This window comes from Cyprinus carpio, chromosome A20 (assembly GCF_018340385.1).
Source record: "Cyprinus carpio isolate SPL01 chromosome A20, ASM1834038v1, whole genome shotgun sequence".
NCBI lineage: Eukaryota > Metazoa > Chordata > Actinopteri > Cypriniformes > Cyprinidae > Cyprinus > Cyprinus carpio.
Genome location: NC_056591.1, coordinates 1,992,455 through 2,019,908, shown reverse-complemented (window position 1 = coordinate 2,019,908; position 27,454 = coordinate 1,992,455). Strand labels below are relative to the sequence as shown.

Here is a 27,454-nt window from a genome sequence, read left to right as displayed (position 1 = left end):
GGTAATCCACGGTTTAATAACTGAGCGTGAGTTTATTTCTAAGAACACAGCTGAACTCAGTTAAGCACAGTTCCAGCTCATGCTGATGCAGTATTGAGACATGTTGTGCGTATATAAAGTCTGAAATAGTTTATAGAATAAAATAGGGATACATTGCTTGAAAAAATGCATTTTTATCATTATCAGATTTTCTCTCTATTGTTAATCTCAAGCCCTTTGTCTGATGGAGGGGTTTCTGGCTCAGATAAAGGGTGTGGTGATATCATTCAGACTCTCTGTGTCTAGATTGTTCCTGGTGTTGGTCATCGAAATTACAGATCATATAACGGTCAAATCTATACACATCTGTCATATTAGAAACCTATTAAGTCAAGTGGTTCACAGATATATAGATCGATTTTAAAATACAAATGATATTGTAAATATGTTGCATAAATGAAATGAATCCTGCTTCAGGTTTAAATGAGGGCGAAATGTGCCTGTCTTAAAAATAATGTCAGAATATGTTCGTATGTATTGACAGTGGAATGCGAGTTTGACATGTTCTTGACAGGTTTCGTGAGAGTCGCCTCTTGTTTTGGATAAAACTCTGTTTCATTTAATAAATCTGCTGTATGCCTCTGAGCTACACATAGTCCAGACATTTTCGGGCAAGAACGTTTAGCAGCGTTCCACCTCGAATCCTCTGAATAGAGCTGAAAAATGAAACTCTGGCTGTGCGTCGCCACAAGGAGAAAGGATTATGACTAACCACGACAGGGATAAGGTTTCAAAGAGGGAAATAATCAAGTCCTCTTAGGAAAAGATGTCTAGCAGTCCCCACAATATATATGTATTATTGACAAAAGCACTCCTTGGCCTGACCAACGGGTCCTTAAATGAAATAGAAGCAGCACAACTACTTCCGCTTTTTTTTTTTCTTATCATGGCTCAGGTGTTTGCAGTAGTGATGTGCAGTGACCTTCTCATTAATGATGTGTATCTATCTATCTATCTATCTATCTATCTATCTATCTATCTATCTGTCTGTCTGTCTGTCTGTCTATCTATCTATCTTAATAGCAACACTCTAGCAACTATACAAACCAACCTCGCAACTCCCCGGGTACCCTAGCAAACGCATAGCAACACCTTAGCAACCGCCCCGGGTACCTAAGCAACCGCATAGCAACACATTAGCAATCGCCCCCGGGTACCCTAGCAACTGCATAGCAACACCTTAGCAACCATACCGGATACCCTAGCAAAAGCACAGCAATACCCTCGCAACCACCCCGGGTACCTAAGCTACCGCATAGCAACACCTTAGCAACCACCCGGGTACCCTAGCAACTGCATAACAACACCTTAGCAACCATACCAGGTACCCTAGCAACACCTTAGCAACCATACCAGGTACCCTAGCAACCGCATAGCAACCGCCCCAGGTACCCTAGCAACTGCATAGCAACACCTAAGCCACCATACTGGGTACACTAGCAACCACATAGCAACACCTTAGCAACCACCCCATGTACCTAAGCAACCGCATAGCAACACCTTAGCAACCATACCAGGTACCCTAGCAACCGCATAGCAACACCTTAGCAACCATAGCAGGTACCCTGAATAGCAGGACTCAACAGCAATAATTCTGGTCTACATCGGGCACATTTATCTGAGATGGATTATACACTTGTGTGGTTAAACAAAATGGAAAATGAATGCATATATTGCCATTTTTTTTATTTATATATATATATATATATATATAATACACTACACAACATTTTTATTTTGTTTCAATTTTACATGAGTAAGGAGTCATTTTTATGAAGAATTATTTCAGTATTACTGGAGATAAAACATTAAAAAATTGTGTAGTAGAATAATAATAATAATAATAATAAAGGACATTTAACCTTTCATCTATATGTAGTTTGATCAGATGGCAGCATAGTTCATATATTGATATTCTACTTTTGTACACTAGTCTGAAAGGTAAAATACTTTCTCCAGGGGACTCATTAAGCTTGTGTTAATTGTTCTGCAGTGTGTGATTTCTGCTCCACTAGCAGCACCAGACAAAATAACCGGGCGTTTAAACACTTTTTATAGTTAAATGAAACTAAAAGTAAAATTAAAACCATTAAAACCTAATAAAAAAAAAAAAATGAAATGAAAATCATGAAAAAAGATAATTTCCATTACTTGAAATAAATGAAATGTTAACTAAAATAAAATATATCAAATATTTTGTCTCGGCTATAGTTGCCAGTAACATTTCTCCTTCTAACTGAATTTAACTTACTAAAACAAAAATTAATAAAACTATAGACTATATATATGGGAAATGTAGACTGATACAAATATGAATAAAAACTCAAATAATATCTCAATGATAGTAAAATAGCTCTGGTTTAAACAGTAGTTTTCAAAATCCACAAAAAAAAAAAAAAAACAGCAGACATCATAATTTAATATTATATCATTCTTTAGAGTTAAATGGTTTTCAGGGCTTTTAGTTGTTGCACTCCAGAAAATGATGTCATGGAAATTAAATTTGATAAGTGTTCTTTTATGCCCGGAACCTTTCTCTACATACTCGTGTTTCTCTCTCACAGGACTGTAATAGAATTAACTTCAATCAGATGCGTGTGTGTGATTTATGGGTTCACATTATGATCGTGAATCTGAGTAGCTGTATGTGTGAAGATGAGCGAGGCTTCAGGGATTTGCTGTTAATGCACAAAACTTGTGCGGGTGCTGAAGAGATATTTACTGTTACTTCATGACCTCTGAGAGATTTTATTTAAATATTTCATGATGTAGAAATGTACAGATGAAGTACATTGTGAGTTGCGATCAGATTACCTTCCTTAAAAACCCATGCATTAGGAAAAATAAATCAATAAGTGTAACTCTAAATTGTCTTTGTTGGTAATATCTGAGTTAAACAGACTTTTCAATTCAGATTTTCAGTCACACTTTACAGTCTTTCTGACTTCTCTCTTGAATGTACATCCAGCATGCATTACTACCTGAATAACTTATTTGTTTAAATTTGATATTGTCACTTTTCTAAACTATTTTTATAACATTGTCACTTTTCTGAACTAGTTTTGTAACATTATTATTTTTTTTTTTAGTTCTGGTTTTCAATCAGGTTTTAATTGCTACAGTGTCTGTATAACAGTGTGCACTCTTTCTCCGTGTTACCTGCATCCAGATATCCAGTGTGTGTTAAAATGTTAGTCCTTAAAAGTTAGCAAGGAACAAATCATTTTATGGTGGTTATGGAGTTATTTCAGAAGTCACAGGTCACACATACAGTCCTTTAGAGCTCATTTCAAAATGTACAATGTAATACATAGTTTTTGCATTCTTCTGAAAAGGAGGGAGTGTTTTTCCCCATTGTTTCGAGGAAACTATGATACAGCGGAGAGACTGCCATTCTTCAGGTTGTGAACAGGCCGGGGTTTAAAGGTCACTGATGTGTGGGACTGTATAACATAAAAGAGGGAATCCGGAGAATCCTTTAAAGGGCTGGAGGGGATGTGCCTACACATGCTCATGTCAGCTCGCCTCTGAATTATTACAAAGTGCATCTGCGGCCATTTCAGTGGTCATCATCATAAATACTACATGCCTAAAACTGGCTTTGAAGCTCTTGACTAAGGACTGGGGGCTTAGACTGGTTATTGCTTTAGCTTTGCACATTTCAAAGTGTTTATTTGATCAGGTTTGTTTATAGAATAGTCTCAACAAACCATTATACCAACTGAATTCAAACACAGAAAGTATGTAATACTCAGAATACTCTAGCCTGTCGTGTAAGTGCAGTGTGTAACATGCCATTACGCAGTGAGATTGTAGATCTTGTAGTCATGGTGTTTGCAGTGAACATAACTGCTGTTTAAAAAGAAACACCTCTGACTGTGTTCAGCCTGCTTCAGTTTTATGATCCAAAGGTTTTTTGTCATAGGCTGTGTGAATCAAGAGAAAGTTGCAAGACCTTTCATAGGCACAGAAACACACTGCATGTGACCCTGAGCCAAACAAAACGTGATCAGATGACAGAACGCAAGGCTTTGTTAATATCAGGTATAAACAGGTGGTAAGACTAAGACTAAGATTTTGCAGGTCCTTAAGAATCGTAACATTAGAGACACACACTAAAATTTTATTTTAACAAGATTAAAGATTTAACAGCAGTTTGAGTGGCACATTTTGGTGCCGATTGCAATGAATCTTAATTGCAGTGAATTGCAATTCAAGTCCAGCTCTTTTTATAAAGTTTTAATGTTTAATGTTCAACTTTATCCACATACATACGGTATACTCATGTAAAGCCATATATACTAAAAAGCAAATCTCAAATATTACTTCCCAGCACTAATCAGCCAAATGTGACTAAAAGGCATGAAGATATTAAAATAAATAAAATAAAATAAAATAAAGATATTTTAAATAATCCTCTTTTTAAAAAGCTTCTATGAAACAGTGTGTATTGTGAAAAGGGTTATGTAAATTTGACTTGACAATCTAATACAGTTTTACAAAGAGACTGATATTGTAGGATGGTGCAGTTAAAAACTATATTAGATGCAGCAGCAATTTTTTTTTATTAGTTTCACATGCAGTGAGAGTTGGAAATATTATTCAACAAATAAAAATTTTTTAATTTTATTGGGTCATCAAAATGGTCATGAAAACATACATTAAAATGGTTTTGGCATAAAATCACACCAATAACATTATAGGTGAACCATAGGGAACAAATCAAAATGATTAATAAATGTACACTTTAATAACAAATCAGCCGATGTAGGGCTGACAACTGCACAAACCTCCCTCCTCTTCAGTGTAACATTTTTTTTTTTAATTTATAGTCACATCCGCTTTACTCTGGAAAACTATGGCTGCTGTTATGACAGTTGTGCCATTTCCTGTTTCCCTACAGGCTTCTCCAAAGGACATGAGGGTTAGATCCCTCCAAAAGCTGGACATCTATGGTTCCTCTCTCCTCTCATCCCAAGGCAGAGGGACTCATTCCTGTTTCTGATCCCCAGTCTTTCCCTAATTCATGAGCCAGCAGGATGCATCATCTGTGCGAGCCCTCTCTGAGCGTCTCCTCATAGCCTCGCACAAGGGCCAAGCTGATCATGTGGTTCAGCTCATTAACAAAGGGGCCAAGGTAGCCATTACCAAGGTGAGTAACATGCTTTAGTGACCTTAGTTATATACTAGGTTCAGAAGTCTGAGAAGTTGTCGTTCTTCCATCTGTGTACCTAGGGGAGCAATTTGCAGTTCTTTACAGGTTTTGGAGCTCATTTGCATAAGAATTTTACATTTCAAGATCGTGGTCTTGTCCCAAATGACACACGTGCCTGTGAAGTCCATGCATTTTTAACACAGGACAAGCAGTTCGCAAAGGCTGCCGTATTATTAGATAACTGATGAGAGCTGCACTGTAAAAAATTACCAGGAATTTACAGGATTAAAGAGTATTATTTTACAATATATTACAGTTGTCAGCAATTTACTGTGAAATCAATGCATGCTGGATATACTGTGAATGAACAGCAGAATAATGCAAACCTCACAGTTATTTACTGCTCTTGATTTACTGTGAATTCACATTATAAAGTTATAAAGCCACTTCGAGAAATGTAACTGTAAATGTTTACTACTGTAATTGTTTTAAAGTCACCATAATGGGGATTAGTGATTATTATTTGTTTGGGCTCTTTGACCTTGCATATTAATATTCAAATTTCTGATCTAGTCATGTCAGAAAGTGTGACAAATGAAACATCTGTCAAAATGGGAGAAAATAAAAGTAGAATATAAAATGTTAATTACTTGACTTTAAGCATGAAGATTAATCTGTAAATTATTTCATAATCATAACTGTTTGGGGAGGGATCTTTCACAATTAAGCAACTACTGAGAAACGTCTTTGAAAGATGTGACATTAATACTCGACATACAAACACACCAATGGTAACACTCAACAAATAAAAACAACACTTACAACATAAAACAACATTATAAAACAAACACCACAAACTGCTAAAAGTGAACCAAAAACAAGTTCAATAGCACAAATAAAACCAACAAGAATAAAAAAAGAAACTCTACAGCATGATCTGTTCATGCTGCATTGCATGCTGGGTGCTTTCAGAGTACATCTGCACCGTAGAAACACCGTATGATGCTGTTTGTTCACAAGATATGTCTGAGAATGCAGTTAGAGATGAGAAGTCCCACTGTGAAAGTCATGCAGTTATTAACCTGGAATATACTGTAATTTCTAGGGGTGTGACAAGACACTTATCCCACGAGACGAGACACGAGACAAGATTTTTAGACTTTTTTTAAAGAAATCCTCAATGATGAAATATATAGGAAAAATAGTCTTTTATTCAACTGAAAAACACAAAATGCAAAAAATGTAGGTGCATTTTGAAATCATCTTGTACTATATGAAATTAAACATCTATTTTAATACATTTTATGCAGTAATAAACATGTAAACATGGCAGGTTTTGCCAAACTCAACTGACAGGCAAGTAATTGCGTAAAAATTATAAATAATATAAATAAAAATAAATAATAAACAACACAAATATCCATTTGATGTGGAAGTGAAGCAGTAAGTCAAGTTTATTATTTAGTAAACTGATTTCCACTTTAATAAAAAATATAAAGAATAAACATGATTAATGTATCCATTAAAAAGAATAAAGCAGTGGTTCCCAAACTCGGGGGGTCAGTATAGTTAGAGCCCTATGAAATCCTTTTTATTTTTTCTGTTTTAATTGTTCTGTATTGTTTTTTATTTTATTTTAATTTTTACAATTAAAATTAACTCCTTTTTAATAGTTAAATTACATTTTATTAATTAAAAAGCTTGTCTAATTGATTAAAATCATGAAACATACACATTTTCACATCAATTTATTAAAAGTTTAACAAAAATGACATGTTTAGGGCCCTATGAAATGTTTGATTTTTTTCTCACCATATTATTTATATTTTTTTATTGTTACCAAATTTTGTGTTTTAGCATGTCTAATTATTTGAATGTATAAACAACTTAATTGATTAATATTATTTTTTCTTAAAGTAGCCTTATTAATTTTTTTTCCTCAGAAATTCAGTGTTGATTATTTACATTTTTCTGGTTATCAAATGAAGGCATAAAACATTCATTTCATTTATCATTTATCTTCTGTCCTCATTTATTGAGACGACAGACGCTGAAATTACCATGAGAGTCAGGCGCGCTTCTGTGTGTAGTAAGTTAAATGAAATAGACACGCAGAACTCGCAGGATTCATATATCTAAATCGACTTTTGCGGCTCAAAGTTTGACAAATTCCGTGACATTCCATGTTAAACTGTGAATTCTGTTTTTATGACCGGATAAAGACTACACTGAGTAATTTTACCGCTTATCATGCATCCACTTGCCTGATGTGAACATAAAATATCTTACATACCACCACCGGTGAAAGGGCCAGTGTAATGGAAACATATTTGAACAGTCTGGGCGAGGATATTGTCACGTTCTCACGAGACCAGTCAGATCCAATGTGTCTCACGAGATCTCGTGCCACTAGTAATTTCACAGTAAAATTTTGAACCGTGTGTAATTAACAATTATTTTGTTCCATTTGACAGTTAAGCATTAAAGATCTAAATTTATGTAGACCCAATTATATTAAGGCTAAGTTATATTCTCAGAGTGGGTCTGAGCTGGCACTGGTGTTTTATTATTATTATTATTATTATTATTCATAAAAGGCTCTTTATTATTAATGTACAGTCACCTGCTTGAATTTTCGAAACAGAGGCTGAGACTTTTTTCCTACCATCAGAGCGCATTTGAACAGAGAGGATTTAACACAGGAAGGAAAACTGAAATCCTGGTCCATAAGATACTGTAGTGATAATGCAATGCATAGTGTTGACTAGAAGACATCTCATTGCTGTTAATGTAGCATGAAGTGTTATTGTTATTTCTGTGACTAGAGGTTAAACTGTGTGGATATTACAAGCATAATCTCTGGTGTGTCAGCTGATCTTTAAATGGAAATGAGCTCAAGTCAAGTCACCTTTATTTATATACTCCACTAAAGAAATACAAAAAACTTACCAAAACAACTGTACAACATCAAAAAATAAAAAACATCAAATAAAATCAAACACTCAATCAACAATTTAAGGCAAATCATCATTGAATTCAGTGATGTCATCATCCAGCTCAGTTCAGTTTAAATAGTATCTGTGCAATAATTTGCAATCAAGTCAATGATATCGCTGGATATTCCCCAACTAAGCAAGCCAGAGGCGACAGCGGCAAGGAACCAAAACTCCATCGGTGACATATTTGAGAAAAAACCTTGGGAGAAACCAGGCTCAGTCTGGGGGCCAGTTCTCCTCTGGCCAGAAGAAACCAGCAGTTCAATTCCAGGCTGCAGCAAAGTCAGATTGTGCAGAGGACTCAACTGGTTCTGTGGTCTTGTCCCGGTGGGCGTCTAGGAGACTACTTCACCACTGATCTGTCTCTGGGGCTCATCTAGTTGTCCTGCTCCCTGCTGAAATTCAGGGCTGTAGAGGTTGTCTCTAGGTGCTGATCCACCATCTGGGCTGGATACGGACTGGATCTGGTGGCTACAGTGACCTCAGAATAAGAAAGAAACAGACTAAAATTAGCGTAGATTCCATTCTTCTAATGATGTAACAAGAACATTGTGTGTGTTCCGGCTGACCTAATTAATGCAGCCTAAAAATCCTTTAACGGATTTGAATATTAGAAATGGTCTTGGATGGTCTGGATGGTCTTACGTGCTATGATTAAAAACACATATTAGATTTCGGCAGTCCAGCTTGGAAGTATAAATTATCATGAAAACAGCCTCTGAATGTTATGAGATTTGTTAAAGATCAAGTCGGTTTGTCACTGAATACAGAGAAGAATATCAACTGACTGCCAGGTGTGTCCTTGTTGGTCAAAAGGTGCCATACCTGGGGTGGGGTGTCACATTCATAGCTTCAGGTGTCTCCCTCACCCCAGGGTTTTATCCTATATCTGAAAGAATAGCCCACCAGCCCTTCCTGTAGAGACATCCACAGATCATTCAAGCACAGACAAGACAACTAATGGCCTTCTCACAGGACAATGATGAGACCAGAGCTGCAGGATCCAGAGCTCAAGCAGTGCAGAGAAGATGAGATATGCAGGAAAAGGAAAGCGAGACTTCTGAAAGCCCAAAGGCAAAAGAGATCAGACCACCACGTTGGAGTCAGATTCAGATTCTGCTAAATTTTGTAAATATCATAAATGAATTCTGTGTGCATATAGAAATCAACCAGTTTGACAATTAAGGCTTACATAACTCATCAGTATAATTTGTCAGTGTATTTTCATTCATTCTGCGTCTGCTCCCCTCCTGCCGTCTGGAAGGTGGTACAGACATAACCAAGCACATACCTCAGGTCTCTTCCCCCACATCGTTACATAATCACTCCCACAAGTGCTGCTCAATATATCCAGTTTCAGGATATAAAGAAAGTTTCGAGTGCTTGCACTGTGCCAGTCCTTCAGCAGTTTTACGCTCACCAGGTGTGACACAGAAGCTCTGAACATGCAGTCTTTAATTACTGCTTATTGTTTATTGGTGCCCTCATACATCCTGGATGAACTGGACACACTTCTCTGTCTTATCTAGGTGCTTCGCTCATCATGTGAGGTGATCTTAACATTCAGACTTTAACACCTCAGTACTGGTCACATGTCTGACGTCACTTCTTGATCTCGTGCTGTTTGTAAAAACTACTGCACCTCTTCACTTTTTTAACTTTTATTGTTTTTTTTATTTTTTGCATGTCTGCTAACATTGCTGCATCTGACATGAACCCTGTAATCAACACCTCTTCCCTGTAGTAATAAAGACGGCTAACTTCCATTTAACCAGCCTATGGCAGTTTACTAAGTCATTTGGTTATTGCTATCATACAGTAATACCCTTTGAACTCTGTAAAACACTTAAATTTAAATTTAGGAAGTATTTTTATAATAGATATACCAGGCTTTCTGAAATATGCTTTGATCAAACCCAGGCACTTAAATTTTATTCCTACATTTCTTGGCAGTAAAATTAACAGGATGCTGTTATTAACAGGATAGGAATAAAATGTTAATCTTTGCTGTGGGTTTGAGAACTAGATTGAGTATGCCGTTTTTTGAAATATTGATATTATCCAACTGATCAAGCAGGATATAATGTTTTAGAATGACAATCCAAATAATAGCACAGAACATCACAGAAATCATCAAATTTAATGCTAATTCATCATTTGTTATATTCCTATAAAAAGATATCACTTCCTGGAGAATTGTGTCATTAAGGAGGTGTTAATAATAAAATAAAATTTGAATTAAAAAATAAAATAAATGAAACCATTTTTCAAATGAAGTCATGTTTTGTTTAAAATATTTTGATTACATAAAGGAACAAATTATGAAACTAATTAACCTTCATAACCTGGAGACATGACAAGAAAGAACAGCCACTTAAACCAAACCAAAAGTAGTGAAATTTGTAAATTGTGAGTTTGTCCATTGTATTAATATGAGGACTTGAACTACATTCCAGGAATCTGATAATGTGGCATTTGTTTGAAATAAAGGACAAGGGCGAGTACGGAAAATATCAAAGAAGGCCTACAAGCCTCAGTTGAGGGCAACTAAACAATCTTTATCTCATGGATTTAAAGCAAAGATAAAAGGATTTTAAAAAAATCTCACTGGGAGCTCCTATCTTGTGCGTTATTGTTCTATTTTGCTCTGTAAATATACTAACAGTACAGTTTTAAAAAATAGTTTATTATCCGCTGACTATGCAGTTATCTTTCTAGTACATATTTGATAAAACAGCTTAATAATTTTGCCTATTAGATTTCTAACAGAGGACATTTACATCATATTATCTAATATCTGGGCTGATGTACATTACATTAACACTATAAATACAGCAGCCACAGCAAACGGTGTGGACCGGGCAGCCGGGCATGAGTGTTGTCTGTTACGTAAGTCACAGAGCTGTGATTATTTCTCGTTGTGACATGGTTTCTTGGCTGAAGTAGCATAAGGCCGGTCCTCTGGGAGATTAGTCCATGGCTAAAACTGTAGAAAGAGGACTGATGTTTATCCTGCTGGCTATTTCATGTTTTGCATTATTATTTACTCTCACTCATTATGTAAATGGATTATTTGGATTCATGACAGAGTTACTCTGAGCTTGTCAACACGGTCACTCTTGCTGTTTGGTCATGTGTTTTGTTCCACACACATTCACTGGCTGTCTGTTCATTCGGCCTGTGTTTGTTCCAGTGCCTGATTGTGTGTGTGTGTGTTGTTTTCTTGCAGAATGGCAGGACACCTCTGCACTTGGCTGCCTATAAGGGGCACATTGCTGTAGTGAGGATTCTTCTTGCAGCTGGTTGTGACCTGGATATTCAGGATGATGTGAGTATAACATGTTTGCACACATCTGCTGTCATAAAAACAATCGTATCATTGGCGTTCACACTGTAAGTCTGATTTATTTCTCAGATGATTTTGTTTTTGTTTGTTTAGTCATATTATCTTTTAAATGTGGACTACAGAAGTAAATATACAGGTCATTTAAGTCAGTGTTTACACATTAATTTGTAAGATGATGTGCTGTGGATGCCAGCGAAAGAAAGAGAGCAATTTATTCAATATATATATTTAAATTGCTCTCTTTCTTTTTATATTTAAATTGTTTTCTTTGTACAGGGCTGTCACCGTAAACACCTCACTGTCCCTTAACTGACCTAATTCTGATTTGACTGCGGTTTCATTGCAAAACATCAGTGCTGTGTCTAATTTAGGACCACATATGAAAGTGGGTCAAATCAGAATCAGAAAGATCAGATTTCATGTGGTTTGTGCTATTCAAACAGACACCTGAGTCACATATGAGAAAAAATAAATAAATAAATAAATTGGATTTGACCAACTAAAGAGTCATAAATGTGTGTGTACATACTACATATAAAAAAATAATTCACTAAAAATGTCACCCACGTGTCCTTCCAAACCCATATGACTTTATTCTGTGGAACACAAAAGGAGTCGTTTTGAAGAAACTCAAGACGAGACCATAACTCATTCATTATATGTCAAGTCAGAAGATAAATGAGGAACAGACCACAGCACGGGTCTTTTGAAACTGATATTTTTGGTATTGTTCTGTTCACCTTGTGTCTCTACCTTTAGGACAGATGATATTGCACAATAAAAAACTGAAATTTGTTTCCGTGAACCTTATCTGTGTTTGGGCAACCATGCCGTTTTTGTTGTTTATTTATTAGTGCTCTACAGAAAACTGAAAACGGAGAAGAGCTGATCTTAAACAGTGTTTCCTGCACTGCTGTTCTGAATCTGTACTGCCACAGCAAACAAAATCATGTTCACACAGCATCATTTTTTAATGTACATGACCAAAATCTGTAGGAGAGACTGGTCCAAAAAAAGATTTCTAAACTATTTCTACCTTATTTTATAATGGGGGATGTTTGATCCCTTTTCAGCATGGCCGGGAGTAACACAGTGCTGTAATACTTGATAAGTGTGCAGCCAGATGGCAGAATCACCACAGATTGACTGATGTTTCAGTTTTATGTTGTTTCGTGCTATCAGGGTGACCAGACGGCCTTACACAGAGCAGCTGTGGTGGGAAACGCTGATGTCATCTCAGCTCTCATTCAGGAAGGATGTGCACTAGATAGACAAGACAAGGTAAATATCTCACCTTCACGTGTGCTAGAAAAAGAGTTGTTATTGCAGGAATTGCAATGATGATATTGAAATATGTAAAGTATAATGATAATCTTATTTTATAAAAAATAATCTGGTTGTTATTTGAAAATAAATTCTGATAGGACGATAAGGACCCTGACCTGAAGTGTACTGTACATTATTACACTGCTTCTTGCCGAATAAATAAATGGACATTAAATACTGTTTTGAGTGCAAGAGTGTGCAGTAATATGAGATGCATGAAACTCTCGGAGCTATGTAGGAAATCAGTTGCCTGTGACAATTATACAATCATTAATACATTTAAGCACTTTCCATTGATGTATGGTTTGTTATGATAGGACAATATTTGTCTGAGATACAACTATTTGAAAATATGGAATCTGACGGTGCAAATAAAATCTTAAAGTTGTCCAAATTAATTCTTAGCTATGCATATTACTAATCAAAACTTAAGTTTTGATATATTTACAGTAGGAAATTTACTAAATATCTTCATGGAACATGGTCTTTACTTAATATCCTAATGATTTTTGTCATAAAAGAAAAGTCTATAATTTTGACCCATACAATGTATTTTTGGCTATTGCTACAAATGTACCCCAGAGACTTAAGACTGGTTTTGTGCTCCAGCGTCACATATATATAGCATTATGTTTTATATTGTTGACTGTGGCTCTCAAGCCCAGCCATTCAACACTTTTACTAAAGTTATTGTTGAAAAAAAAATAATCAATAATCAGTATATCAGTAACAATAAACCATTTGGTCCCAGGCCTGCTGTGTGAAAAGTCTACTTTAGGCTTAATTTGCAGCCCTGTTACTAATTTTAGTATAGTTTATTTCTTTTTAAAAAAATTTACCCTTTTATATTCTAATAAAATTGAAATTTGTGTATAAAACTCAAATGATGAACCTCCTTATGAACAGCCATTGTTTTTATGTTTTCTTTATATATTGCATTAGAAATTCCAAATGCAAAGGAGAGCTGTGTTACAGCGGTTATATTTCATGTTTTTCTCAGGACGGGAACACGGCGTTACACGAGGCTGCGTGGCATGGCTTCAGTCAGTCTGTCAAACTGCTGGTGAAGGCTGGCGCCAACGTTCACGCCAAGAACAAGGTATAAGACACTGCCACAGCAAAAACAACCTCAAACTTCAATGATCTGCATGTACATAATTCATCTCACAATGAGTGAGAAAAAATAAAAGGTGGTGCTTTTTTGATTTTGGTTTTCCAGTTGACCTCACAAGTGTTTGGGTGATTTTATGTTTAAATGTTTTTATATAGGGATCCAACAATCCAATAAACATTGTAACACACATCTTATGATTCCACATTACAAACCAAAAGAGGAGATAAGAAAGATGACCAACATACAAAGCACCAGAACCACAAGGTGTTATAAAAAGGGAAAGATAAAATAAAATAACTATTCCTTTAACACCCAACTCAAACTGTGCTTTCTAGGTAATGGAGAAAGGGAAACCAAGTCTTAAAGGCTGGTTAAATTAGTCCAGTTTGTTTGACAAAATGAACCGAATTCTTTCCAAATATAATAACTTTACTATTTATTACAACCTCATTTTAACAGATGGAGTTTCAGTCTTTTTCCAAAAGCTTAATGCAAGGTTTTTTGTTTGTTTGTTTGTTTTTTTGGAACAATAAGCCCATAGGACAGTAACTGTTGTTGACATTTTTTAAATGAAGTGAGTTTTTCTGAGTTTGAGTATCACCAAGAGTGGGTCAGGCTCCAATTCAGCAAGAAACATATCAGATAGAATTTGAAATACATTAGTCCAAAATGGAATTAATTTTGGGGCAAAGATCATGACTGTGTTCGAGAGTGGCGTCCTCAATCACATAGTGGGGAGACTTCTGAAAAAAAGGTTTTTTAGCATAATGAAGTCAGTGAAGGATCTTAAACTGGATAAGGCAATGTGAGCATTTATGAATATGCTCTAATGCATTAACCCAGAGCTCGTCACTTCTCTTTTCTCCTACTTAAAGTTCCCGTTGTGATCTCATCCCCTCTGTGGTTGGTGAAGTCTTGCGTAATAATGAATTATAAAGTGTAGATATTAAGTGACTAACCCTATATCCAAGTCCCAGGAGTTCATCAAACTCAATAAGATAACCTTCGTACAGACAAGAGACATGCTTCTCCACATAGTCCCTAATCTGTAAATCTGTTGCAGCTGGCTAAAGGAGGCTAAAGATTCATTTATGAATATGACCTCAAGAGGTGTTTGGATACCCAGATCTCTCCATTGTGTAAAACCAGAGTCCATAGTAATTGGTAAGAGCGGAGACAGGGACTTTATATGAATTATATAAATTATAAAATCATGATTATAGGCCAATTTAGCTAACTTTATAGGATCACCGCACCAATGGATCCAAGTGGAGTGTGTGAAGGTGGTCTAGCCACATTATGATTGAATGGAGAGCACAGGCATAATAATAAAGAGAGAAGTTTGGAAAGGTCAAGATTTACAATCCCACAAAAAAGGAATAATTATTGAATCTAACTGTCTAAAGAAAATCTTGGGCAAGAATATTGGGATATTTTTGAAAAGACATAGAATTTGAGGAAGAAGAATCATATTAATAACATTAACCCTTCCTACCAAAGAAATAGGAAGGGATCTCCAAAACACTATATTATTTTGCTATATGTGACCCTGGAGCACAAAAGCAGTCTTAAGTCGCTGGGGTATATTTGTAGCAATATCCAAAAATACATTGTCAAAATTAACGATTTTTCTTTTATGCCAAAAATCATTAGGATATTACGTAAAGCTCATGTTCCATGAAGATATTTTGTAAATTTCCTACTGTAAATATAATAAAACTTTATTTTTTATATTAGTAATATGCAAATATAAGAATCCAAGCCAAATATATTCCTCCTAACAAACCATACATCAAGATTTTTTTGCACCCTCAGATTCCAGATTTTCAAATAGTTGTATCTCAGACAAATATTGTCCTCCTCACAAACCACACATCAATGGAAAGATTATTTATTCAGCTTTCAGATGACGTATAAATCTCAATTTCGAAATAATTGACCCTTATGACTGTTTTTGTGGTCCAGGGTCACATTTGGTCACAAGAGGGGGAAAATTAGCTTTAAATAATGACTGAAAATCTTTTGTTACCTCAATTCCAAAGTATGTAACTTTATGATACGCAGTTTTAGAAGAGAAGTTTTGAATAACTGAGAAATCTCAAACCTTTATAGGCATTAATTGACTCTTAGACCTCTCTTAGATCCTCTGGATCTTTCCCTTTTTTAGGTAATACTGTAATGGTAGCTTCATTTAAAGTAGGAGGGAAAGCCAGCAATCCAGAAAACTTTTATGGCAGCGTCATCGGCTAAGGCCCTAGAAGAGTTTAATTCTTCATAAAATTGTTTGAATCTATCATTAATGTCTTTGAGATCTTAATATATCACTGTTTTTCGACTCTCTCTTTTTTTGTTTTGTTTTGTTAATAAAAATCCCCAGTTATACGGTCTAAAAGTATCTGATTGTATTTAGATCATAAAGAAAGTGTTGTTTTTATAGATCTCCGTAGACAAATGCATTGCATTTTCTTAGTCTAAACGATTCATTTGTTGCTCCAGGTCAGCCAATTCCACCCTTTTCCTTTTCTTTTTAGCAGCCTGAATACAAATTATACAACACCTGATATAAGCTTTCATAGTTTCGCACAGTATTGAAAGGGATGTCGCAGGGAGATCGTTCATCTCAAAGAAGAAATTTGTTATCTTAAAAAAAATTCAGAACTTCGGCTCTTTTAGAAGCTGTGGGTCAAATTTCCATATTTTATCACACTCAAACAAATTAATAATAAAAAAAAATAAAAAAAGAGCATCATCATAAATCACAATATCATGATAAACAACCCTGCTGTGTTTGGCTGATTTTAATACAATTGTAAATATGTGCAAATGCACAAATAATTACTTGTGGCTCATGAATGTAACATAATTGCAACTCCTTCAGCCCTGACTAGTCATGATTTACAATACAGCACAGCTTTAAGTGCCTTACAGCTATAATAAAACAATCAGTACATAATTCAGAAATAAATAATGTCAGTGTGATTATTGTTTTATTAACTGATGAAGTGGCATCCTTCCATCAGAAGTTCCAGCTCTCGTGTGTAAGATCAATACTTGGTCTCCGTGGGTGCTGTGCAGTCATTTGGTGAACAGATGTTTTATAGCTGTGTTGACCAATCAGCATTCAGGACTGCATCTGGATTTATTTTTAAAATGTGGAATAGTTGTGTCAACATTATAGTTGAAGATACAGTGGGTGCAGAAAAGAATTCTTCATTTCAGGCTGCAAAGCAACAAAATGTGATCACTGGAGACCAGCTCATGTACTCTCTCTCAGGCAGGAAACACGGCTCTTCATCTGGCGTGTCAGAACGGTCACGCTCAAAGCTCGAAAGTCCTGCTGCTGGCCGGCTCTCGTCCCGACAGCAAGAACAGTGTAAGTACTCTTCTTTCTATTTAATTCATATTTGTCTCTTTTCTTTCTCTGTGTTTTTGTCATCGAAACAGCATGAAACAAATGTGCTATTTAAGTCAAATGAAGTGGACGTGTTTGTTTAGGTAGGTGACACGTGTCTGCATGTGTCTGCCCGATATAACCACGTGAGTGTGATCCGAGCGCTCCTGGGTGCCATCTGCTCAGTGACTGAAAGAAATCATGTAAGGACTTGAAATATTGTTAAAACAGCATTTTGCTGCTCTTTGAGTGCACTGTAATTATGGGCATCCTGGAGATGTTTCTGATTTATCCCTGATTGGGAATCTTCAGGCAGGAGACACGGCTTTACATATCGCAGCTGCTCTGAATCACAGGAAGACTGTACGCATGTTACTGGAGGCTGGGGCCGACAGCCGCTTCAAGAACAATGTGAGCACCTTCAGAAATATTGCATGAGCCCTGAAACAAACTCGTCTACACACATACTTCAACACAGATTCTTCTAGATATGATATATTGGTACAGTTTCACAAAATGTGTCACTAAAGTTAGTTAAACTGTCTAGATGTTTATAGCTGCTATTGGCATGTAGCAGAAATGACGCATTTAACTGTGTATATGCATGATTCTTCTGTGTGTGTGTGTGTGTGTGTTTGGGTGAAGGCGGGAGAGACGGCCCTCGATCAGGCTCGTGAGAACGATAATCCTGAAGTGGCGCTGCTGCTCACCAAAGCTCCACAGGTAAGAAATATGTTTTCATTATATGCTTAACACCAGAAACATGCAGCTTGTATCAAGTGACCAAATATCTGATACATATCAGATTTGAAACCACATTTGAAAATGACTTAAATCACATGCAAAAAAAAAAAAAGTGTTCTGTCTGTCTACACACATGCGGCAAAAATCAATCTGTGCAGGATCAACAAATCAAGTTTGGTTTTATCAGCACTTTCATCATTTACTCATTTTTTTGTCATTCTAAATCTGTATGGCTTTCTTCTCCAGAACACCAAAAAAAAAAAAAATTAATGATTATATAGTGAGTCCAAAACAACAATAAACCCCACTGATCTCAATTACATGGTCAATAAAAATCTCCTTTCACTGGAAGAAAGTCAGTCATACAGGTTTGGAAATCACAACGTTGGGTAAACATTGACTGAATTTTCAATTTGCATGATCTATCTCTTTAACACGGGACAAATGACACTCTGAGTGAAGAATTAAGACGAGCAACGTGTGGCTTGATGTCTGTATTCACATGTAGAGCTTCACTCGAGGACGCACTGTGAGGAAGAGGAGGGACAAGATGAAGACCGAGGGCCGAGCGCAGTCAGTCCCACGTGATGAGATGCTGCCGAGGAAGGTAAAGGAGCAAACCTACACTCCCTCTCTCTCAGACACTGTCAATACGTAATTATAATAATCATGTTATGTGAGCAGTTATTAATGACAGCTGGTTTAATTATTGAACATTTACACTCCCATAGTAATATGACACATCAGATATGAAATAACATTTTAAAACAATAATTAAAATTCTGATTGTACTATAGTCACCTGTATCTCAAGACATTTCTAGGCTTTCATTCTTCAAGTCTTCAAGCGTGTAGAATTACTTCCTGACAGCAGTACTTTAAATATTGATGAAGTGAATACTATATGCCATAGTGTAGAACTAGAGATACAAAATTGGATATGTGGCATTATTTCAGACAATTCGTAAAAAAACAAACACGATTTACCTTTCCAAATGTGTTTTTTTTTTTTTTCCCTTCTGTGCCTGAACCGTACACAATCTGTGATTCTATAAATCCACAGAAATCAAAACATCCCTATAGAAATTGAACGTCATTTATTCACAGAGTTGCACACATGCCTCTTGTGGATTAAATAAAGCTGGCAATAAATGAATGAAATAGTTCTTATTATGAATAAGTCATCCATTTATGCATTTCATTTTTGTTAATTATTTTGACCTTGTAATGTTTAATCAAATTGTCACACTGGATCTTCTGGTGAAAACATCAGATGTCATGCTCGCATCTCGACATCCAGTCATTTCTTTTACAATAAGCCGTTACATTTGGATATACAATAAGTCAGAAAAGATCTGTCTGTACTTCCGTTTCATTGTGACTTTAAATATATTAAATAATCGTGCTGTACTCTCAGTTCACTGTTTAAATCTGCTCCTTAGATTTTGCCGGTCATTGTCAATGACATGACTTTACTCCTGTGTTTGTGTAGGACAGTGCATCTCCAGCAAATGACACTCATGGCAGTGAAAACTCTCTCCGCCGGAACGACAATGTGTGCGTCACAGAGGCACGAGCAAACAAAAACAGTGAGAAGAAAGTCAAAGAGAGGGTACGTCATGAATGCATTTTCTACTGTAGTTTAGGAAATAATGTATAATAATCAGCTGGGTATAATATGTGAATTATATTATATGTTAAGTGCAGAGTCTTTTGTCACCCTGTCTGGGTTTATACTGCAGTAATGATAGGAAACTGCATGTAAATAGACTCCTTACAAGTACTGCTTCCAGCGACTGTGGCATCGGTTTCTTGTTTCTAAGAGCTCTCTTTGTTCTGATATGGGCTGTGTGTTTTTTTGCAGATTTCGCCATCAGATGCCCTCATTCGAAGACAGAATAAACACAGTGATCATAAGAAGAAGAGTAAAACGGAGAGAGTATCAGCGGTTCCTCCTCATAACTACAAGGCGTACCAGCTCTATACTCTCTACAGAGACAAAGATGGCAAGATCATGCAGGCAAGGAACCGGTTTCACCATCAGATTAAATAATTTTTTATAAATTAAAAGCAATTTGACTGCTACCTAAAACCTGTTTGTCTCAGCAACCCAAGGCTTATCCAACTCTTTTCCAAACGTTGAAAAATGGCATACATCTCATGCAGTAATTTGCTATTTTAATGAATTACTGACTTTTGTATATGTGTTATTTCCTCTGAAGCCCCACTGAATGGCTGCAGGTGTGAACCTCTCATTAACAAACTGGAGAATCAGCTCATGGCCACAAAAGAGGAAATGCAGTCAGAGATTCACACTGTACAGGAGCTCATGAACAGCAAGATGGGCCAAATGGAGCGCAAGAACAAACATCAGGTGCAAACAGCACAAGACCTACCAACATAAACCTCTGAGCTTCATCTGAATATAATAATCCATGTGTCCTCATTAAGGAGCCAAAACATGTTTAAAGCCACTGGTCCAATTCACAAAAAAACCTTTCTAGAGTGCCTCGTGACAAAATTTTCAACATTTCCCAGATTCATACTAATGAACTTTTTGGTTGTGGCCTATATTGACACCTTGACCTATATCCATAAAGGGCAACTTCAACCAAAGCCAATAATCAATTCAGCTTCAGCAGCCCATAATTTCAGTTGCTAGTGGCCAATCCTTTTGCTGCTTGCACCTATACCTATGTTTTTTTTTTGTTTGTTTTTTGCTTGACTATTGTGTGCATTTTTGTGATTTCAGATCAGAGCTCTAGATAAGATCACTTTAGAGAGAGTGTCTGCTGAGAGGATTGAATGTTTACATCGCATTGACAAGCGAGCCGTACAAGAACGCTTGGAAGGAGAGAAAAGACAGGTAATGTTCACCAAAAAATGTACATGCAGATAATCATATTTGCATGCACCCCATTTTACATGCATGAGAAACAGAGTGCGGTCTTTGCAAAGATGTAAAGGAATAAAATCTGGCTTTTACTGGCCATGAGCTTATCTTTGGATTACTGTCTTTGTGAGCAGGCGTCAGTGGTCAGCGATCTCAAGAACTGGTGCATTTCTAAGATCCAAAGTTTGGAGTCGCGTCTCTCTGGCGATCGCAGCGACACTAAGTTACGGCGCTCCTCGTCCCTCACCGACACGCTTTCGGATTGTGATCCCCGTTCCCACACAGCTGTACCAGATCCGTCTGGTGCCAAAGCCTGCTGCTCTCCATCAACAAACCAACCAGAGCCCAAAGATGGACGCGAGGCTGCAGCAGCGAGCACGAGTCCTGAGGATGGATCAGCCGGTTACTATGTGATTGAGGTGGACCGCGTCTCACCGGGTATGACGCTCGTGACTGGACGGATGAGTGAACAGTCACACACACATTCAACTGCGTTTCTTTCTCACACACACACACACACACAGACGAGCAGATTTTCTGGCTCATCTCACATACAGACCGCACTGCATGCAGCATTAATGGTTTTCCTGTGTTTGTTCTCATTTAGATAAAGGCTTATATAAGTGTTACATAACATATATGTGTCATGTACAGTTATTAGAAGTAAAATAAAACTTTCTACACACATTGAGGGACATAGCAGACCAAACAATTTATTTCATAAATAAGATGGCCTTTTTATTTTACATACATATATAATGAGCTGTTGCAATGTTGCAATGAAATTTAGGCATTAACAAATGAATAAGGAACAAAATCACCAAGACATCAGTGCAGGGGTCTTGAGATGTGTTTTTAGATGTTCAGTGGAGGATTTCTCTCCAAACTTTTCTTTAAATATAGGTTGGAGTCGCTTTCCAAGGATATACTGTACATCAGGTAAAGGACAATCCCAAGCTAGGTGTGTTTATGCACTTTGTAGATGCAAAGAACCATCCAACGCACAGCGGCTTGTTAGATCTAGCATTCTGTCCACTTTGAAGCAATAGTTGACTCAAAAATGGAAATTTGGTGAACGTTTACTCCCCCTCAGGCCATTCAAGATGTAAATGAGTTTTTCTTCTTCAGAACAGAATTGGAGAAATGTAGCGTCACATCACTTGCTCCTGATCCTCTGCAGTGAATGGGTGCCGTCAGAATGAGTCCAAACAGCTGATGAAAAATCCAGAGCACTCCAGTCCATCACTTAATGTCTTGTGGAGCTAAAAGCCGCGTGTTTGTAAGAAAAAAAAAACAATATAATCCATAATAACGCATCCTCCAGTAAAAAAAGTCATCAAACATCAAAATCCACATACTTATTTGTTAAAAGTTTTGTCTTATAAACAGCACTTGATCTGTGCATATTTCTCTCCTGATTCAGTGACTTACCAGAGACAGTAATATTTTAGATCAAGGACTCGTATTTTAGCCGGATAAAATGTCTTAATGCTGGCTTTGTTTCTTATTAACAGCATTTGGGTTCACAAGACATTAACTGTTAGACTGGAGTGCTGTGGATTACCGTGATGTTTTATCAGCTGTTTGGACTCTCATTCTGACGGCACCCATTCACTGCAGAGCATCCATTGCTGAGCAAGTGATCTAATGCTAAAGTTCACCAAATTAATTAATTAGAGAGATTGTGTGTGAATTTCATGCAACATTACGTCATTGCTACTATAATGGTGTAATTAAGTAGCGAAGCTGTTTTATAATAATATGTCGGTCCATGGTTTCAAGATTAATATTACTTGACTGCCGCTGGTGCTGGTGTCTTCTTAAGCTGTTCTCTCTTTTCAGATAAGCAGTCACCACAGAATCTATCTGCACCCCAGTCTCCTTGTATAGTCCGAACTAAGCAACGATCCCGGGCCTGTAGTGACCCTCACAGAGTGCCAGATGAGCCTCAGGATCTGAGTCTGGAGCTGAGACCCGTCTCCGATCAGTGCTGCGAGCACAGGAACCTCAAAAGACGCACCCAACAAAGAGCAAAGACCAAACACAACGCTCAGACCATGACAAGTTTAGGAGACCCGCACACCGCCGAGGCTTCCTTCGCCCAGGAGCGGGAAAACATGCACGCGCTGGAGGTTACGCAGTACTTTTTTGAGGCAGTGACCGTGCAGATGGAGCGCTGGTATGAAAGGAAGATTGAAGAAGCACGCTGGCAGGCCAACCAGAGAGCCCAGGCTGACAGAGCCGCCCTGCTGGACAGAATAAGCTACCTTGAGGATGAGCTCCGACTGCTGAGAACTAACAAACAGGAGGAGAGCTAGTACAGAGAAGACCAGACACTGGTGTAGCAGACACTGGAACCTCCAGATGGATGAGTGAAGCTCCATAGAGCAGCTAACACATGAAGATGAGTAGCATCTAAACAGAAACATACTCTTTGCAAGTTTGATTTCATTTGCCGTAACACAATTCATAATGGAGGGCAAACGCATTCTTAACACTATAGAGGGCATTAGCATAAACTGTCTGCTGAGGTTTGTTGCTGCCAGAGAAACACAAGAATGCACTTTATGTACAGCGGGACTGCATGCTGTCGGAGCCCCGTTCGAGAATTTGTGTCTGCATCTGAATGCTTGCGTGGGTTATGTGTCTGGGTTTACAGACGTAACATCATGACAAACCCGCACTGCCAAAGATCTGTTCAAACTCCCGGTTTAATAAGAGGCACTACAAAGATAAGTCTGTTTTATTGTGAAAGCAAATTCACATGATTTAAATCTGTATTCAGAAAAAGGCATGAACACAACTACTACAGTACTAGTGCTCAAATCTGGTGACAGTGCCTAAATTATGCCACTACTTTGGAGGTTTGCCAGATCATATAAAACCAGTGAACACTGACGAATAAAAGTAACAAACTCCATCACAGCAAACACTGTGATATTAGCAAGTATTAGGCCTAGTTTATTTTGTAATGTCTTTGTATATGGACTTTACTGCACGAAATGAAACGTCTTAACCTGTGATGTTTAACGTAGTCTGTAGCTGAAGTCCAAGAACTCACAATGAAATAAGTGTTTGTAACAGCTTCACGCGTGTGAATGTTTCATTTGGTAGATAAGTAGTCTAATTTAACAGTTTTTAATCGTTCATTTAACAAAATTCAGAACACATGGACACGAAAAACTCCGTCCCGTTCTATGGTAAATGTTTTGAGGCTGGTATAGAGGTTAAAATCAATGAAATATACTGAACTGTAATGTCGAGGCAGCAAAGAATGAAATAAACCTCATTACACACTTTATTCTGGTATGGAAAAACCCCTTTCCACCATCCAATCAAACATTTAAAGATTCACAAATGTTGGATCATTTGATCCGTGCTGTGCCCTTGATAGACATTTCACCTCACACTGCTCCATCAAGACTGATGTATAATGTGCAAGTACTGTTGAAATGATCAAAAAGTCAAAATAATGGTCACTATGATTTCAAACTGCTGTTGATGGTGAACCATGAAATCAGATTGTTTTTGATGCATGTCTTGTCAAATGTAATAACCATGTATTGTTTTTTATATACATGTACGACTACTAGAATGATTGTTTACAGCTGCTTCAGATGGAACATTATTGTTTTCTGTCATGCGGCTGTGTGATCTGTCACAAATTAATGTCTAATAAACTACATCTCTGTAAATTTGAGAAAAGAATCCATCTATTGATCAGCCGTAAAGGCCAGTTTTTCTCTTCATATGCACTTCACACAACAGTGACATTTGTATTGTTTCATGTATAAACAGTTTCATTATTATAGTTTGATAATATATTACATATTTATGCACATGTAAGTCCATTACTTGCCTTTAAGTACTTTATGCAGATGTCACAGCCGCAGGTGCATTTGTTATGACGTTATGTGATATTTCAACTACACAGTAATTATGACTCGGAGAAGTGAATGTATTTGGCTTTTATTAATACTTGGCAAAGTAAAAGAATGAGCACTCGTGCGTTATAAATATATATACACAATAAATGTCAGATTTACTTTCACATTACAGTGTACTTTTTTTTTTAAAGGGACAGTTCACCTAAAAATAAAAATCAGTCGTCAGTTACTTACACGCATGTCGTTCCAAGCCCATAAGACTTTCGTTCATCTTCAAAAACACAAATTAAGATATTTTAATGAAACCAGAGATTTCTGTCCCTCAATTTAAAATCCACTCACCCATAACACTGGCACATTAACACAGACAAGACACAATGTCTTTATACTTCGCTTTGAAGAGATTTAATTCAGGCTTTTGTTGACATCTAAACATTGATCGGCACACATACACTGCTTCATTGATGCATGAGCACCAATGAGGTTTGTTCTAATGTAAGAAGAGACATTAGTTTTTGTGTATTAGTTGTCTATGTATAAGTTGATCAATGTTTATATGCAAATGAAAGCCTAAATTAATTCTGTGCATCATATAAAGTGGATTGTGCCTCTTCAGAAGACTTGATTAAAACACCTGATTCATACAGATGTCGTTTTGTACATTTTAAAGCATGAACGTTTTTGGTTGTGTGGACTTGTAATGGAGGGACAAAAGGAGATTATTATAAAACATCTCCACTTGAAGATGAATGCAAGAATTGTGTGTTTGAAACTACATGAGGTTGAGTGACTGATGATAGTTTTCATTTCTGCCTGCACTATCCTTTTAATAAATGGTGGGGTGTCTGTGGGATCCGTCGACGTTCTAGCATCCAGCCAGCGCCAGAGATCTTCTCAGATCCTCCAGATGATTGTGCGCTTGAGTGATCATCATGCGAATCACATCCTGAGGAGGAAAACCATACAAAATTTACAATGCATGTAAATGGGGAAGGAGGACTCGCACTGCCAGACATCCACTGTGACAAAGCAAACTAACGTCATTCATTTTATATGAGAGTTGGCAATTTCCAGACTGTTATAGCAAAGCAGTGCAGTGACTACCAACAGGAGCAGAGTTTAATCCGTTCACTAATGGATGCTCTGCAGTGAATGGGTGCCGTCAGAATGAGAGTCCAAACAGCTGATAAAAACATCACAATAATCCACACCCCTCCAGTCTAACAGTTAACATCATGTGAAGCCAAAAGCTGCATGTTCATATGAAACAAATCCATCAAGATGTTCAAATCATAAAGTCCATTAGTTCTCCACAATAGGGCTTCCTCCAGTGAAACTTGTGACGTTTTTATCAGCTGTTTGGACTCTTTCTGACGGCACCCATTCACTGCAGAGCATCCACTGGTGATTTAATGCTTCATTTCTAAATTGCTGAACAAGGAGAGCCCACCTGGTCAGTTTCGCTCTTGTTCCTCTTGAACTCTTCTCTGGCCCAGTCTCTTAAGTATCTGCGATCAGACTCGATCGGTATTTTGCGGATGGATCGGAGCAGGTCTCTGTAAACCCCCAGAACCTTCTGTCTCTGCAGAAACTGAGCACAGCACCACATGAAAACACGCTCGACTACAACATCTACATGTGGCCACACACACACGGCGCGTGCTCTGTTGCTGGTCCATGTTTAAACGCAACACGTCTCTCTCCGCTGCGTCAAGCTTTAAAACCCTGCGTTCAGTTGCGCTCCGTCCAGCGGTTTCTGAACGCGCTCAGACAGCTTTGTTGTGGAACTCGTCGTGATTTAAGCTACACAGCCGTTTGTATATTTCACTCGTGGTTAAAGGCGTTGTGATAAGGGTTTTTATTTATTAACTGTATATTGTTTTACCTGTTTGAGACTCAGAGCTGCTGGTGGTAATCGGGACACGGCCATGTTGAATAACAAAGAAGGCGGAGCTCAGACGTGTTTTTGTTGTTTTATTGGTCAGAATCGGTGACGTCGCAATGTTCTTCTTTATTTTCTTCTTCCGTATTTTGTGGCGACCTTTGTTGCATAGCGCCACCTACCTGAATAATAGCTAACTGTATCTATATTTTAATTTACATAAAAGCTCACATTGATTCACTGTCTGTCTGTCTGTCTGGTACTTGCAAAATGATTATCACATTCACTATACAGCAAATTGCCTATTTTTACTTGTGTAATTTGTTCATTCCAAACAGAGTACCATGTCTTGTAAAAGGTTGTGCACATTTATGCAACCAGGTAATTGTAGATTTGTATTTTTCTGTACAAATCTAAAACTAAAACTTCCTATTTGCTTCTTACACATTTTTTGTTGGTTTCAATAATTCGATATAAAAAAAGATCTGACTGATTTGAATTGATGTCGCACACGTGATAGGCCAGTTATTCTGGAGGTTCTCTTTCTAACATTTGTTCAGTACCTCACTATGGGACCTCCTCAGGGCATGGCCGATCGCGGAAGCACCTATAACACCACGTCTGCCAACCATGGCAGACCAATCGCTGCACCGATCAGAGAGTCCTGCCTCCCTGTATATAA

General features: G+C 37.2%; 2 protein-coding genes across 2 annotated transcripts in view; one reads left to right on the top strand and one right to left on the bottom strand.

The window, feature by feature from the left end:
- The window catches only part of ankrd6b (ankyrin repeat domain 6b), a 27,101-nt gene extending 2,398 nt beyond the window's left edge, over positions 1-24,703 (top strand). Inside the window, exons 2-16 of the mRNA XM_042777338.1 lie at positions 4,943-5,191; positions 11,420-11,518; positions 12,719-12,817; positions 13,863-13,961; positions 17,251-17,349; positions 17,472-17,570; positions 17,680-17,778; positions 18,013-18,090; positions 18,620-18,718; positions 19,603-19,722; positions 19,975-20,130; positions 20,332-20,484; positions 20,863-20,976; positions 21,138-21,441; positions 22,846-24,703. Coding sequence (XP_042633272.1) covers positions 5,066-5,191; positions 11,420-11,518; positions 12,719-12,817; positions 13,863-13,961; positions 17,251-17,349; positions 17,472-17,570; positions 17,680-17,778; positions 18,013-18,090; positions 18,620-18,718; positions 19,603-19,722; positions 19,975-20,130; positions 20,332-20,484; positions 20,863-20,976; positions 21,138-21,441; positions 22,846-23,321 — 2,220 coding nt within the window. The 5' untranslated portion in view covers positions 4,943-5,065 and the 3' untranslated portion in view covers positions 23,322-24,703. The remainder of the gene's footprint in view (positions 1-4,942; positions 5,192-11,419; positions 11,519-12,718; positions 12,818-13,862; positions 13,962-17,250; positions 17,350-17,471; positions 17,571-17,679; positions 17,779-18,012; positions 18,091-18,619; positions 18,719-19,602; positions 19,723-19,974; positions 20,131-20,331; positions 20,485-20,862; positions 20,977-21,137; positions 21,442-22,845) is intronic.
- A 253-nt stretch (positions 24,704-24,956) lies between these two features.
- lyrm2 (LYR motif containing 2) lies at positions 24,957-26,910 on the bottom strand. Its single transcript, XM_042777339.1, has 3 exons — positions 26,776-26,910; positions 26,341-26,481; positions 24,957-25,836 (listed from the first exon to the last, which is right to left on the bottom strand). Exons 1-3 carry the CDS (start codon positions 26,818-26,820, stop codon positions 25,756-25,758), a joined length of 267 nt encoding a protein of 88 aa, XP_042633273.1. The 5' UTR covers positions 26,821-26,910; the 3' UTR covers positions 24,957-25,755.
- Positions 26,911-27,454: the final 544 nt, after the last annotated feature.